The sequence below is a fragment of the Canis lupus genome, chromosome 11, assembly GCF_011100685.1.
Source record: "Canis lupus familiaris isolate Mischka breed German Shepherd chromosome 11, alternate assembly UU_Cfam_GSD_1.0, whole genome shotgun sequence".
In the NCBI taxonomy this organism is placed as follows: Eukaryota; Metazoa; Chordata; class Mammalia; order Carnivora; family Canidae; genus Canis; species Canis lupus.
Genome location: NC_049232.1, coordinates 35,791,559 through 35,806,741, shown reverse-complemented (window position 1 = coordinate 35,806,741; position 15,183 = coordinate 35,791,559). Strand labels below are relative to the sequence as shown.

The following is a 15,183-nucleotide window of genomic DNA, read 5'->3' as shown; positions in this document are numbered from 1 at the left end:
TCAGTTCCCCCAGTTCCAGGTTACTAAAGGTTTTAGGAGCTGCTTATTATAGAAACAAGTATTTCAAAGGAGTTGGATATTTTATTCCTTATGAGGGAATGATAAAGGTCTCCTTAGAGATTTGTTAGAAATAAGATTTACAGGGATGACCTCATCGTTTACTTAGGACACAAATTCATGTTAATTACGAAAAGCACTTTTGACACTTTTTTCCTAAAATGAGGAAATATAAAAATTTACTATGATACACATTTTTGTAAGAATTGGAATGATCAGATTAAAAATCCCCTGTGTTTCTACCTGGGTGGTTCAGTCAGTTGAGGGTCCCACGGTTGATTTTGGCTCAGGTCATGATCTCCGTGTGTGAGATCCAGCCCAGTGTCTGTTTGAGATTCTCTCTTCTCTTACTCTGCCTCTGCGCCCCTGCTTGTGCCCACTGTCTTGCTCACAATAATAAAATCTTTAGTCCCCCACCCCCACCCCACAGATCTATATATAGTAACCCTGCTACTTACTGTGCCTCAGCTACTCAAAAGATTACAGTGTAATTTTAAATAAGGTATAGAAATTATTAAAAACTTTAGGGCCATGTTTTTTTGTTTTTTTTTTCCTTTAAATTTGGGCTCTTTAGAGGACATCTTAAAAGAACTTTGAAGCTCTAACAGTTTTTCCATTGGTACCCTTTTAAAGGTTCAAAGACTCTAAATGGAGGATCTGATGCTCAAGATAGTAATCAACCACAACATAATGGAGACAGCAGTGAAGAAAGCAAAGACAACCACGAGGCCAGCAGTAAGAAAAAGTGAGGACATGTTTTAATGGGTCATATGTATTTTTAATTTTTAAATCACATTGCTGTTCCAAGGTTATTTATATAAGGATTATATTTTGATCACTCAATTCCTGAACTCAGCAAGATGAAAATCAAAAGGGCAAAAAAACCAAAAAACTTGATCATTTACAATTAACTTGCCTGTATTCAAAGGGAATAGAGCTGGATAGTAGGAATCCAGCTTAAAATAAGTTATTCTTTGAACTTCTTTCACTGACACAGCTTTAATAGTGACTTACATTCATTATTTTCTTGCATTGTGACAGGATAATACAAAAGTGAGATCTAGAATCACAAGCTATTTTGTATCATAGTCTCTAAATAACTGGTTATTGAACTGGAGTTATCCAAGTCTTGGTTTGTTCTACACATTTGAAGGACTTGGAATCTAGCATCCCTTTTAATTCTGAAATTCAGGGAAATCTTCTTTGTCTATGTCATTCCCTCTCTTTATTAAGGTTTGTAATATATTGGTATCCCAGATCTAACCTTTCCATGTTTTTTAAAGAGAATTCATTTTAAAGCTGGAAATGATGGAAGGGGCCTGGGCCATGATGCTTCCCTGAGTTATTTTGCTTGATCTGAGTATTACTTTAGGAAGAAGACACAATATGGTAAAATAAAATTTTGAACAAAAAGGGTGGCTCGGTGGCTCAGCAGTTCAGTGCCTGCCTTTGGCCCAGGGCGTGATCCAGGAGTCCCGGGATCGAGTCCCGCATCGGGCTCCCAGTGTGGAGCCTGCTTCTCCCTCTGCCTCTCTATCGTGAATAAATAAAATCTTTAAAAAAAAATTTTTGTTGAACAAAAATAAGTCAAGATTATTTTAAAAAATATTCTCATGAGCTTGAAAACGATGCACGCATTTAATGTGTTTTCCGACCCCCATGAAGAAGCCCTTGACCCAATTGACACACCTTTCTTTCTTTCCTTAGGCCATCCAGTGAAGAGAGAGAGACTGAAATATCTCTGAAGGATTCTACACTAGATAATTAGGTTGACATACCTGGAATATAAAGAACATTTGAGAAGTTTGTAATGGTTTTCATTTGAAATATTTAGCCTGCTGAAAGTTTTAAATTTTTATAAGCATAGGTTTTGATGTTGAAAAACTTGTTTTGAGGGAGAAATCCCTTTCTATTTGTTTAAAAGTAATTAAGCATTATTGCTAATTGTACTTGTGCAGTATTAACAGCTACATTATTCAGTAAATGTGAGGGAAAATCCATTTAGGAAATGTTAAATTGCTTTTCCAGATGTTTGGTTGTAGCATAATTTCAATTAGTGTGTGTATGTTAATGTGTAATTGATAGTAGAAAAAAGTTACATTTTTAAAACTGCTACTTGTATAAAACCTTTCCTCTTTTCCCAAATACTGTGGGTTTTGTGCATAGTTTTTACAAACCTTGGATTTACCGGATTGTCTTTTCACTGTTTGTGGGTTTTGTAGAAGTTATGCATTTTTATGGTAGATAAAATGTTACTTCTATACAAGTACTCACTCCTTTTATCAAAAGTTAATTTTAATCTCACAGTCTACATTGTGCTACATTATCCTGCTGCTTTGTAACAATTTGTGGTCTGTATGCCTTTTTGTAATGACGACTAGATATCCAACTGACAATTCTACAAGGTACAAAACTCATGTTAACTTTTGAAGGTAATTTAGTTTTGTGGCTGGGAATTCAGTGAAGTCACATGGCTTTCCTATAGAAAGCAGAATAGGTATGTATAGGAATGAATCTGGCTTTAGGGTTCAAATCATCTAATAAGATCCTTACTGAATGATAAAAGTTTATTTTTGAGAACTGTCTCATGTTTCTGAATTTTTAAAAAAGTCACACTCATTAAGGAAGTTACTAAGTATTTTTTTAATTGGAAAAAAAATTCCATGATTCTTATGCAGTAAAATAGTAGAAATAAATACTATATAAGAAAACTAACCTATTTGAAAACATGGCTATATCAGAAGGGTTTATTATGTAGAGCTCTTCCATGTGACAGAATTGTAAGGAGTAGAAAGATAGCTTGCTCCGAGGCAGTTAGAAAAAGTAAAGTACTTTGATAGTCTGTATTCATATATAGACTAAATCAGGGTAAAACCAAGGTTAATAAAAGTTAAGGGTAACTTAACAGATAGCATTTCTAAGATATTTTGATTATTAGGTCAGTTGGTGGTTTTCAGTAGCTAAAAGACATTTCTCATGTTTTGAAACTATGAATATGGAGAAAAGGCTTAATACCAGTGTTTGCATGTGACATGCACTGTATGTTTTGACCTCTCAGATAATGGTTTCATCTATAGATGAAAAGTTGTGAATTATTTCAATAATTGGAGTTTTTGCTTTTTGAGAGGTCTTACAAATGTAACTAGGACCCACTGTTTTGAGGGAACTATTGCTATTATATCAGGTCCTTAATACAATTTAAATTTGGACAGATTTATTCTAGTTAAGCCATAAGTGTCAACATTGTAAACTTGTTTTGATTAAAGGATTTTTCTATCAAACTCTACTAGTAAATTAATTCTTTGCTATTTACAAAAGTGTTTTTGGAATCTGGATTTGCTTCCAAGGGAGTAATTTCTTGGTTAACTCGGTATAGAGACTGTCTTGTGGGGTGACAGGGTAACTAAATCTAGTAAGCTAAAAATGTTATTTTTTGTTCACCCTCCTCTTTTATTCTGTGACCCAACAGATCAATATAATTTTACTGAGAAACCACAGGAATATTCAACGTCAAGAGATACAGAGAATGGCACTCTGATACTTTTATGTGTTTGTTTGAGCTGGCCTTGTCTCTAAACAGTTGATTTATATAGTGTGAAAATATAATTGGCCTTCTATTTTTCTGTTGGTCATAAGCTGATTCACAGGTAATTACCACTCTCAGAACTCCTATAAAGTCATAAACACTTTAAAGTGAGCAAATCTTTAAATTGTGTGTGTATGGTCAAAACTCCACTGAACAAGTCACTAAGGTAACTTAGCAAAAGAGAAGAAAAAAAAATTTTGGCATGTGTAAACTATCTATTTTGTGCTTTTGTTAAACCACTAGATAACATTTGAAAGAGTAAGTTATGCATGACCCCGCAGAATGAATTGTGAAAAGCTTTCTTAGCTGCTTTGGAGACATTTCAGCGGTATCCTCTGAACTGGAGAAACAGTGTATAAACAACTTGACTATCTTAAACCTGCTGTTATGTCCTGTAGTTTCAAATAGGATGATATTTTACCCAGTTTTTGTGGAGACATTGATTATAGTGTACCAACACACACACTTACCTGGTTGAAGAGGTCTGGTCAAGATGAGGTTTGCCAACTAATCCTATATAAGAGCAAAGGCTTTTACAGGGCTCTGTGAGGGCTTCACTAACACCTTATTTTGTCCCATTGGTCAGAGAAAGGATGATCTATTGGAAATAGCAAACCCATAATTACAAACCTTAGGAAATGAAGCTGCTATATAGGTAGAAACGTTTTCATATTTGTGCTGTGTAATTCTCCAATCTTGGAGATAATAAAGACATTACGATTTGAGTAGGGGAAAAAAGGTAAAAATTACCCTTACAGGATACCAAAAGCTGAGAAAGATATTTAAAGAAACAGGTACTGCTTTTCTAAATAGTGATTTTTGTGCATGTTCATCCGTTACTATACCAAAATCTCCTTTCTCTAACTGTAAGTTGATTATCATATTAGCTGATAAATTGATTACCATATTTTCATATTTGCTTTTCTTCATTACATAAGTCCTGTTTAGTATTGAATTTTACAGCCATAAAATCCCTAAATCACTACATTGGCAAATTCTGGGCATAATCAGGTTAGCCTTTCTTCCTCTAGATTTCACAAGGGGAAATGAAAATACAAAGATCTTTGAGCCTTTTAATTTTTGTGGAAAAACTACCCTTAAGAATTAGAATAAGATTAATAAATGATAAAATAAGAATTTCACTAGCAGTAATGTTTTAATTGACAGTCTCTGTCCACTAAAATGACTGCACATGGACTAATGTTTCTGTTAGGACAGTGCACATTTTGGAATTTGCAGTTTTGAGAATCTGAAATGGGAATGAATACAAGTAAACACCTGAAACCAACAGAACACTACATGGTAACTAGCTAGAACTTGGAGAGGAAAAAAAACAACAGACCTTGGATATTAATGCAAGAACTACAAGGAATGCAGTTTAAAAATAAAGGAAGCAGGGGCACCTGGGTGGTTCAGTCAGTGGAGGGATTTCTTGATTTCAGCTCGGGTCAAGATCCTCCACGTCATGGGACTGAACTCTGCCTGGGATTCTCTCTCCCCCTCTGGCCCTCTCCTTGCTCGCTCTCATACACTAAATCTTTTAAAAAGATGAAGCAGAAATTCATTTTTTCCCTGTGGAACTAGCAGGAATTGGGCGAATATGGTTTTCTAGCTGAATTTTTAATCTGTTCAATTTACCATCGTTGGAAACACGAAAGTAAAAATTTAGTAGCATAAGCCAGCCACGGGAGGCACCTCTTCTTATACTGCTCCTCTGGTGTATTTACTGAATCAGTGAGTAAGACCATCAGTACACATACCAGAAACAGGTGCTTGTCTTCTGCACACCAATCAACTTAATTGGACATGTATTTAAGTCCATTAAACATTTCACTGCCAATATTTTAAATATACATTCTTAAAGGCTTCATCAGTTTTTGATTAGTATGGTAAATGTTCTTAGCCATCCAGGGAATGTGGTACTCAGTTGAATTTAAATAAATAACCTAGGAAAGAGAAAGTGGAATTTAAATAATGATACATTTAAAAAAAACTATTTTACAGCATTCTTAACAATCTTCAAAACTACCCACCAAAAAAGATTTTGGGAAAACATTTCAATATAGATAGATACAATTTTTCTGTGATGATCTAGGCCTTGGAATTCATCTTTGGCCTTTTGTCTAGAATGAGAGAAGTGAATAAATAGGGTTGTCAGAGAGGGCCAAAAAAGAAGAAAGAAAAGAGGGCCAAAAAAGAAGAGCTGGGCCAAAAAACCCTGGTTTTTACATAAATAATTCTGGGTATTACTGCACAAATATGAGTGAACCAGAGCTGGCAATCCATAGGATCTTGACTTCTCATGTCCCAGTGGTCACATTATATAAAATCTACCATTTTAAGATTTTATTCTTAAGTCATCTCTACACCCAATGTGGGGCCTAAAACCCCCAGATCAAGAGTTGCATGCTCTACCGACTGAACCAGCCAAAAGCCTCAAAATCTGTTTTCCTAATCATAATAATAAACTGAAAAAGTTCTCATAAAGAATCTTCAACTGAAATGTTACTTTCGGGATCCCTGGGTAGCTCAGCAGTTTAGCCCCTGCCTTTGGCCCAGGAGTCCTGGGATCGAGTCCCGCATTAGGTTCCCTGCATGGGGCCTGCTTCTCCCTCTGCCTCTCTCTCTAGATGTTTCTCGTGAATAAATAAAATCTTTTAAAAAAGATGTTATTTTGTGAAGGTATGAATATATGCTCAAGATCTTTTTACGTTCATTATTCATACAGTGAGTCCCATTAAAATGATTAGCGTGCCTGCTAGCTTCTACCAAAACCAAAACCTAGTATTACAAAAGAGCCCTCAGTGGGATCAGATTACACAATAGCTATTCTTAATACCGTATTTGTTAAATCTACTTTTATTCTTCTCATTTTTATCACAGATATTTGAAGGATCTTTACCTTGGAAGTTTGATGGTACAAAGGTATAGCTCTCACATTCTTCAAAGAATTTTCAAAACACTTCCACCATTTGATGTATCATTAACTGAATTTTTCTAGTTACAGATTAGCAAAAAGTACCCTGGACACAGAATGAATAGGCAAGCCACAGCATGGCCAAAAATCAGAATACCTGAATCTGACAGGATTTATATTCAAAATATATAAAGCACTCCTACAACTTAGTAAATAAACACAATAATGGGCAAATACACTAAAAACCAAGTTTTGGAATAAATACTAAAAGAATTCTAAACAAACGTTATAAAAAAACCTGTGATTTATAAATAAAACAAAGCAAAACCTGTGATTTACACTTTTGCAGGTGTATGAGTAGCTAGCCGATTGTTTCAGGTGATTTATGTTACTCAGTGGCATGTTCAAGAAAGAAAGTAACCATCCAAGGGGACAGGTACTTCACAAGGTACATTTTTTGTTATTAATTAAAGGTTCCAGGATCAACATAAGGATAAGCAAGGAATTCTCCTAGTTTGTTGCCTTCTGAATCATAGTGGAGCATCCGAAAGCAAACATCACAAAAGAAACATGGGTCCTCTGGTGCAAAACTGTCATTGTTCGTCACCCATCTGTAATTAAAAAAATAAAGTACATCTTTACAGCCAACTTTCTCATGCTTTAACATGTTATGACCTGCAGTAATGTGTAAACATCCCCAACCATTGCTTTATTGTCCTAATACACTGTAATCCTTTATAAAGCTCTGTAGGTGTATAGAAACAGTCCTATCACTACCAATACTCTACAAGGCAAAGGGACAACTAACAGAAATCCTGCAGCATGCTGTTTCTCTGAAAGACTAAAGGTAAGTAGAGAAAAATACAAATCCATACGTGAAAAGCATCCTACACATACCCTTACCTATCCTCCAAATAACTGTTAAAATGTAATAGGCCATCTTGAAAAACTGTTACATACTAGATACTGTAGACCTGATGAACTTTTTTGTGTAACTTATCTTTTTAATTGGTAAATTAGTCCTGGCCAATTTGAAAACTCCAGGTGTTTTATCTGAAATTCAGGATAAAATGTTACAGAGTGTCTACAAATGGGAATATGGGCAACATTGAACAATACTTTGTTTTTTGTTCTGAGATGTTAGGTCATGGTAAAATGAAAGACTTTTTCAGTCTATTTGAATCTGCATCTCATTGTATATTTTAACATTGCCTGATTTCCAGTTTGATAACGGATTTAACATGTTTTCTTACTAGTCATTTAGAAAAGCCTTATTGGGAAGGGAAGGGAGGGGAGGGGAGAACCTCTCAAAAATCTGATACACAATCATTCTTCTTTCTTCTGAATTTTTTTATTCTGATCCAGTTACACAAACTAAACGTGAAGTATCACATTAAGTAAAAATTTCATGAAACCATATTTTGACCTCATTGTATATATGAGATGCTGTTATTTTTTCATGAAGAAGCTGTGAATGAGGCTGATTTTGGAAACTGCAGACAAAAGGCAACATGGCTCCCTGATGTGACACTGAGTGTTGATTCATCCAAAATCTGACCCAGCTCTGGTTTTTTACTATACAGAACTCATTTCCTGCTTAAAAGTAACCTACCAATTTGTGGCACTTACCTACTAGAAAAACTATTTCTATTATATTCCCAAAGACTAAGTCCTCATTCCAATTCAAAATAAGAAACACTGAAATACGAAGAATTCAAAGTACTTGACTATTAAAAACCAGTAATTCTCAAAGAAATAGGTATTACTTACCTGGCTGTGTACATTTTACAAACAAAACATTTTCTGGTCCATAGCCAATGCTTCTTGATAAGAAGGGGATAAAGTGTCCTATCCAAGCAGTCATCACGATGTGCAAGCCTTTTGTACATGAGAAGTAAACCAAGGCATTAAAAGACAAATTGTTGTGATCTATAAAGAATTAAATATATCTGTACCTCAACATTAGGAACACAGTAGGCATATTCTTCAATTTTTTTAAATAAGAGATTTAGGTATAAAATCACTTGCTACACTAGGTCTGACCAAATTGTGTTCCACAGAAACACTCTCCTAAAGATCATTTGGAATTAATGTTTTCTTTCCCATGAAACTTCCCAAAGTGTTTTATGGTAATATGCTCTGTGACTCTCTAAGAGGAAGATTAGTGTGCAGCAGATCTTGTATGTATTCCATCAGAAAGCCCTTGCTTTACTCAACACTTTATATCTTTTGATGAAACACAGTTTGAGCGAGCAACTATTTAATCTATTTGGTTATGTGTTACATTGTTCTTTATTAAAATCTAAATCAGACTCCTGGTATAATGTGAACTGACAGGACTTTAGTTTTGGGTGTCAATTAGTAAATTGTAAATGAAAGTCAGTCTCTACCACTAATCAACTGGGTTTGAGTAAACCCCTTAACCATGCTGGACCTCAGATTCTTCATCCAAAAAATGAAGGAACTGCACAAGAGTATTCTAAAGGTCTCTATTTTAAAATTTGATTTTTTTAAAGGGTAGCAATATATCAACTTCACATCAGAAAATGATTAATAAGCTTGTAACAGTTTACCAACTATTAGACTATGGAATGGCACTGAATGATTAAATTCACCTATAAAATAAAAAATGATTTGTAGCCTAGGGGCGCCTGGGTGGCTTTGTTGGTTAAGTGTCTGTCTGCCTTTGGCTCAGGTCATGATCTTGGGGTCCTGGGATCAGTCTCCAAATCAGGATCCCCAGCTTAGTAAGGAGTGCTTCTCCCTCTACCTCTGCAGTTACCCAATGCTTGTGTGCATGCTCTCTCTCAAAATCTTAAAAAAAAAAAAAAAAAAAAAAAAGACTTGTAGTCTAAATTACTTTTGGATCCCTGGGTGACTCAGTGGTTTGGCGCCTGCCTTTGGCTCAGGGCATGATCCTGGGGTCCTGGGATTGAGTCCCTGCTTCTCCCTCTGCCTGTGTCTCTGCCTCTCTCTCTCTATCATGAATAAATAAATAAATCTTTAAAAAAATAAAAATAAAATAAATAAAAATTCCTTAAAGGCCACCTGCCTGGCTCACTCCTTGGAGCATGCAACCCTTAGTCTCAGGGTTGTCGGTTCAATCCCTACACCTAGTGTGGGGCCTGCTTAAAAATAAAATCTTAAAAAAAAAAAAGTGAAATTTAATCTTTCAAAAAACTAAAAATAATTCCTTAGGAACACTCCATGCTGCAAATGTTTACTAAGTGTGGCTTGTTCTTCCACGTTGCCTTTAAGAATGACAAGGCCATACAGTAAGAAATGTTAAACTAAAATCAGAGAAAAGTGGATGGTCTTCTATCTTATCCTAATTCTTAGGCACATTCCCCTTCATTTGAGTGAAAGAACACACAGAATAGCTTAATATAAAACTTAAAATTATATATATACATTTCTTTGATAGTGTGTTAATCCTATAAAACGAGTTTATGAGCTCTCGGGCCAATGTTTTGCATACTTTTTCTTTTAAATTTAGCTCCTCAACATCCCTCTACAGAACAAAATAACCTTGGTTAAATCGATGTTTAATGTTTACATTATGCCAAATTACTACTACTCACCCCTAAACTCCACAAACGACTACAGGTTCCTTTTATCGTGTGACACGTGGCTAGAAGCTACCGGCTCTCAGGTTTGCATCTGCTTAGGTGTCCTGTACCTGCGGCTAATCGGGTTCTGTACTTTCTGACAGACTGAACGGTGCTCTCCTTGTGTGTCTGCATGGGAGGCGGAGCGGTGCCAGACACCCTTCCTGAGTTTCTCCACTGGGCTCAGGCCCAAGCTATCCTCTAAGTGGGCTGGATGGCCATCATGCTGGGAGAGAAGTCTCAGCATTCCACAGCTCTCTTTAGGTCTTATCTGTTCTGCTTTGCATTCATGTCTTTCAAAGTTTACTCTGTGTCAAGTACTTCCTCTGGGAGTCTCCTGAGCATGAGTGCATGCGAAGTCAATTTTTGGAGACTGGTCACTAAGATCCAAGAGAGGTGGAATGGCAGGGGCTTCCTGAAGGCACCCATTCCTATTACTGATAAGATAAAAAGCCTGCATCTGGGACTGCTCCACACAAAGACTCCCATAAAAATGGTCTTTCAGAATGAAAGCAGGGATGGAGCAGGGTTCATTCTTGCATACTGATCCTTCTCAAAGTGACATTTCTTAAATAAGGAAATGAACAGCCTTATACATGAGAGAGACACAAGCTATACAAAATTATTGTAACACAATCTCATTTTAAACTACTTTAATCCTTCCCAGTTTTTTATACTTTATGTAAGCCTTAAGACCTCATATTTGTCAAATATTAGAATTTCTCTTCTCTTCCCCCAGTTCCCTTCAATCTCCATAAAATTCTGGCAAAGAGACAAGAAACCCAGATATATAGTTGCAAATTTGCTAAGGAAAGGGGCTACAGGATATACAAAATGATCTACAGAGTGGATGGCGGGGTGTCTGGGTGGCTCGGTTAAGTGGGTTAAGTGTCTGCCTTTGGCTCAGGTCACGATCCCAAGTCCTGGGATCAAATTCCATATCGGGCTCCCTGCTCAGCAGGGAGCTTGTTTCTCCCTCTTCCTCCCCACCCTCACTTGTGTTTTCTCTTCCTCCTTCTCTCAAATGAATAAATCTTAGAAAACAACCCAAAAGTGAATGGCTGCTGCCTGCCTAATACACAAATGGAAATGCTTATCTACAGATTTTTCACCCTCTATTAAAGTATTTCTAGGGATCCCTGGGTGGCGCAGCGGTTTCGCGCCTGCCTTTGGCCCAGGGCGCGATCCTGGAGACCCGGGATCGAATCCCACGTCGGGCTCCCGGTGCATGGAGCCTGCTTCTCCTTCTGCCTATGTCTCTGCCTCTCTCTCTCTCTCTCTCTCTCTCTCTGTGACTATCATAAATAAATAAAAATTTAAAAAAAAATAAATAAATAAAGTATTTCTATATAGTATATCTACTCCTCAAAATAGAGAATGCGGGCAGCCCTGGTGGCTCAGTGGTTTGGCGCCGCCTTCGGCCCAGGGCGTTGTCCTGGAGTCCTGGGATCGAGTCCCACGTCGGGCTCCCTGCATGCAGCCTGCTTCTCCCTCTGCCTCTCTCTCTCTGTCTCTCATGAATAAATGGATAAAATCTTAAAAAAAAAAAAAAAAATAGAGAATGCAAATGGATAGAAAATTGGTCATTCCGTGGAAAGCAAACAATTTTGCTGCTCCTAAGCCAAGCTGCAGTGATGACTTTTTTTTTAGAAGATTTTATTTATTTATTCATGAGAGACACAGAGCAAGAAGCAGAGACATAGAAGGAGGGATAAGCAAGCTCCTGCAGGGAGCCCGATATGGGACTTGATCCCAGGACCCTGGATCACCACCTGAGCCAAAGTCAGGCAGACAATCACTAAGTTACCCAGGCATTCCTACAATGATGATTTTTATTCCTCTTATTAAAAACAAACACAAACAGCCTGTGCTCTCCTACTGTAAAATAAAAAGAACAAATAACGTTGTTCTGAGTGCTGCCACTTACCTTATGTCAGTAATGACAACAACATGTTCACAGTCTCCCTGGTGACAATATAAGTAAGGAAAACCCAGTTTAATATACAGGTCATTGAAGGTGAAATCTTCCATTTTAGCAGTCTGAAATTTTCCATAGCCTCTATCATGGGACTCTGACCACTCAATGATAGTTCTGAAAGGGGGGAAAAAGATGATACTTCATTATGCCACAAAAAAAACCTAAAAATATGACAGAAAATGGTTTGTGACTACAATTATTTCATGAGGCCTGACTCAAACTGGACAGTTACCACCTTGAGGTGAAAATCTCAGTGAATTTGTTTTTATCCAGTAGAGCAACGGTTCTCAAAGTGTGGTTCCTGAATTGTGATAAAATATCATTTGCCCTTTTCAACTACTATTCTCTCATAAATGACCAGTATTCTAGAGGTTACATGATGTGTTTTATCACATCAGACTGAACGGAAAATGTGGAACAATGCCACTGGTCTCATTTTGTTTTGGAAAAGTTACTTTCCCTCCAAATTATTAAAGTTAACATGTAATGGGATTAAATTGGTTAAAATTGAAAATATTTCTCAGTTTCAACTTCTAATATGGTAAATACTAATAGCTATAAGCCCACATAATCAAAGTTCTTTATAGTCCTCAATTATAGTATAAAGGAATGCTGAAACCAGCAAGTATGAGAATTGCTACATTAGAATACAGATACAAATAACTATAATTAAAGAGAATATATATAAACACTCAGAAACAATATACATATATACCCTAGTTGCTAGGACACTGACAGTAAAAGTATGGTCTAATTAACATGATTATGAGCTATGGATTTTTCATGTTATATACTTAACCATGTATTTACATATCCATCTAGGGCAAACAACAGTATACACTGGACAAGCAGAAAAAAACACTGAAAGAATAATTTATTGCTATCACCCAAATAGGAGAAACTAATATAGATTTTAAGTGGGATTTAAAGTTTTTTAGATATATCTATGGCTCAATACAAGATTTGCTATGATTTCTTTTTTTTTTTTTTTTAAAGTAGGCTCCATGCCCAACATGGGGCTCAAACTCACAATCCCAAGATCAAGAGTTGCTACTGACTGAGCTAGCCAAGTGCCCCCAAATTTGCTGTAATTTCTAAGACAGCAGATAGCACAAAGATTTCGAAATGTCTGTGTAGATCTTTGGCAGGAAAATTTTCTTCTTGGAGTAAAAATTTTGATTAATTTACTAGTACCTAGGCTAACCAGATGAAATACCTGAATATACTTTAAAAACTGAGAGAGATCTTTAACCGCAAGACAAAACAGCCTAACAAAACAATTCGTTGGCAAAGACCCTTAGCAGACCAGTAACAGGATTTGTGGAGATCTTGCTATTTTAAAAACTAGAAACAGGAAAGACTCAGAAGATTTTTGAAAACTGTACCTGCTCAAATCTCTGCACTCAGGGTATCTTTTATCATTGTAAAATGTCCCTTCAAAATAAAAGAAGGCTGATTTGTACAGGTCCTACAAGGAAATAGATGGCATTGAATAAAGTCCTCTATTCACAATTATGAAATTGCTGCCAATTCAAAATTTGTAAGTCATAAAACCACACTTACATGCTTTATAGTAACTTCATGCAACTTCACAGAATATGCTTAGCTCATTATTTTATTTATTTATTTATTTTTTTAGCTCATTAATTTAATTAATGGGAACCTCCTATGTGACAAGTACTATGCTATTTACCAGGGATGAGAATGTAAAGATCGGGGATCCCTGGGTGGCTCAGCGGTTTAGCGCCTGCCTTTGGCCCAGGGCGCGATCCTGGAGTCCCGGGATCAAGTCCCGCGTCGGGCTCTTGGCATGGAGCCTGCTTCTCCCTCTGCCTGTGTCTCTGCCTCTCTCTCTCTCTATGTCTATCATAAATAAATAAATATTAAAAAAAAAAAGAAAGTGTAAAGATCTGATCCTTGCTGCTATTTTCAATTTTATCCTATTCCTGTTTTAATCACTAAGTCTGATTTAAATTTATTCTGAGACTCATGAAAGGAACCTAATCAGAAGTGAAATAAACTTCAATACTATTTTATTATAGTGAGTTACGTTGGATCCTAGCATGAAAAACTGAAAGTCACATCTTTGGTAGTTCCACAGCGATAATAAGTGATCATAGTGTTATGTTTTTCTGTTATTTTTTTTTTTAATAGTTTCAGTGTCCTTTTTTTTTTTTTTTTTTTAAGTTTGATTTAATTGAGAGAGAAGAGAGCATGAGTGAGAGGGAAAAGGGAGCAAATGCCACACTAAGTATGGAGCCTGAAGTAAGGCTTGATCCCATGGCCCTGAGATCACGACGGGAACCAGAACCATGATTTGGATGCTCAACCAGCTACATCATCAGGTGCTCCTCAGTGTACTTTTATAAAAATTCTCCCTTCAAATTTTCAATAATTTTTAGGCAGAATTTGAATATTCTGACTCAAGGAATTTTTTTTTTTTTTAAGATTTCATTTTATTATTCATGAAAGACACAGAGAGAGAAAGACAGAGACGTAGGCAGAGGGAGAAGCAGGCTCCATGCAGGGAGCCTGACGTGGGACTCGATCCTGAGACCACGGATCACGCCCTGAGCCAGGGGCAGGTCTCAACCGTTGAGCCATCCAGGCGTCCCTGACTCAAGTAATCTTACCAGTTAAGTACCACAGCAGTCACACAACTGGTCTGAACTGTCAGGCTTCTTAACTTTCAGCCTACCAGACTTTGCAGAAGGGTGTCTCCTGTTCCTCACTGCCCATCAGAATCATAGAGACACCAAAGACCAAGTCTCAAGGCCATTAAATGAGAATCTCTCAGCATATGGCCCAGGCACCAAGGTTTTCCCAAGTTCCCCAGGTGATTCAAATGGGCAAGGGATTCATTCCATCATTTACAGACTATCTGGCACTGGCAGATAGTCTGTAATCTGGTCATTTACAGACTATCTGGCACTGGTGTCACAGTCTGATGACACCCTTATGAGATTGGCTGTGCTGTTTCTCATTGGGCTGTCATTTGATTTCCCTGACCCTCTGTTTCCTCATGTAACACAGGAGT

The 15,183-nt window shown here is 36.8% G+C and overlaps 2 protein-coding genes across 3 annotated transcripts in view; one reads left to right on the top strand and one right to left on the bottom strand.

Moving 5' to 3' along the window:
- The window catches only part of PSIP1 (PC4 and SFRS1 interacting protein 1), a 46,489-nt gene extending 39,314 nt beyond the window's left edge, over positions 1-7,175 (top strand). The window contains exons 14-17 of one of the 2 annotated variants that reach the window (XR_005366781.1): positions 691-802; positions 1,765-1,860; positions 3,527-3,704; positions 7,034-7,175. Coding sequence is in view for 1 of the 2 variants with exons in the window: in XM_038552433.1 (XP_038408361.1) it covers positions 691-802; positions 1,765-1,825 (173 nt within the window). In the remaining variant the exon portion in view is untranslated. Of the gene's footprint in view, positions 1-690; positions 803-1,764; positions 3,339-3,526; positions 3,705-7,033 lie in introns of those variants that run through there. The other variant, XM_038552433.1, reaches the window with a different exon arrangement.
- The window catches only part of SNAPC3 (small nuclear RNA activating complex polypeptide 3), a 38,776-nt gene continuing 30,079 nt past the window's right edge, over positions 6,487-15,183 (bottom strand). The window contains exons 6-9 of the mRNA XM_038552437.1: positions 13,532-13,614; positions 12,096-12,260; positions 8,331-8,438; positions 6,487-7,171 (exon numbers count right to left, since the gene is read on the bottom strand). Of these exons, the coding sequence (XP_038408365.1) occupies positions 7,024-7,171; positions 8,331-8,438; positions 12,096-12,260; positions 13,532-13,614 (504 nt within the window). The 3' untranslated portion in view covers positions 6,487-7,023. The remainder of the gene's footprint in view (positions 7,172-8,330; positions 8,439-12,095; positions 12,261-13,531; positions 13,615-15,183) is intronic.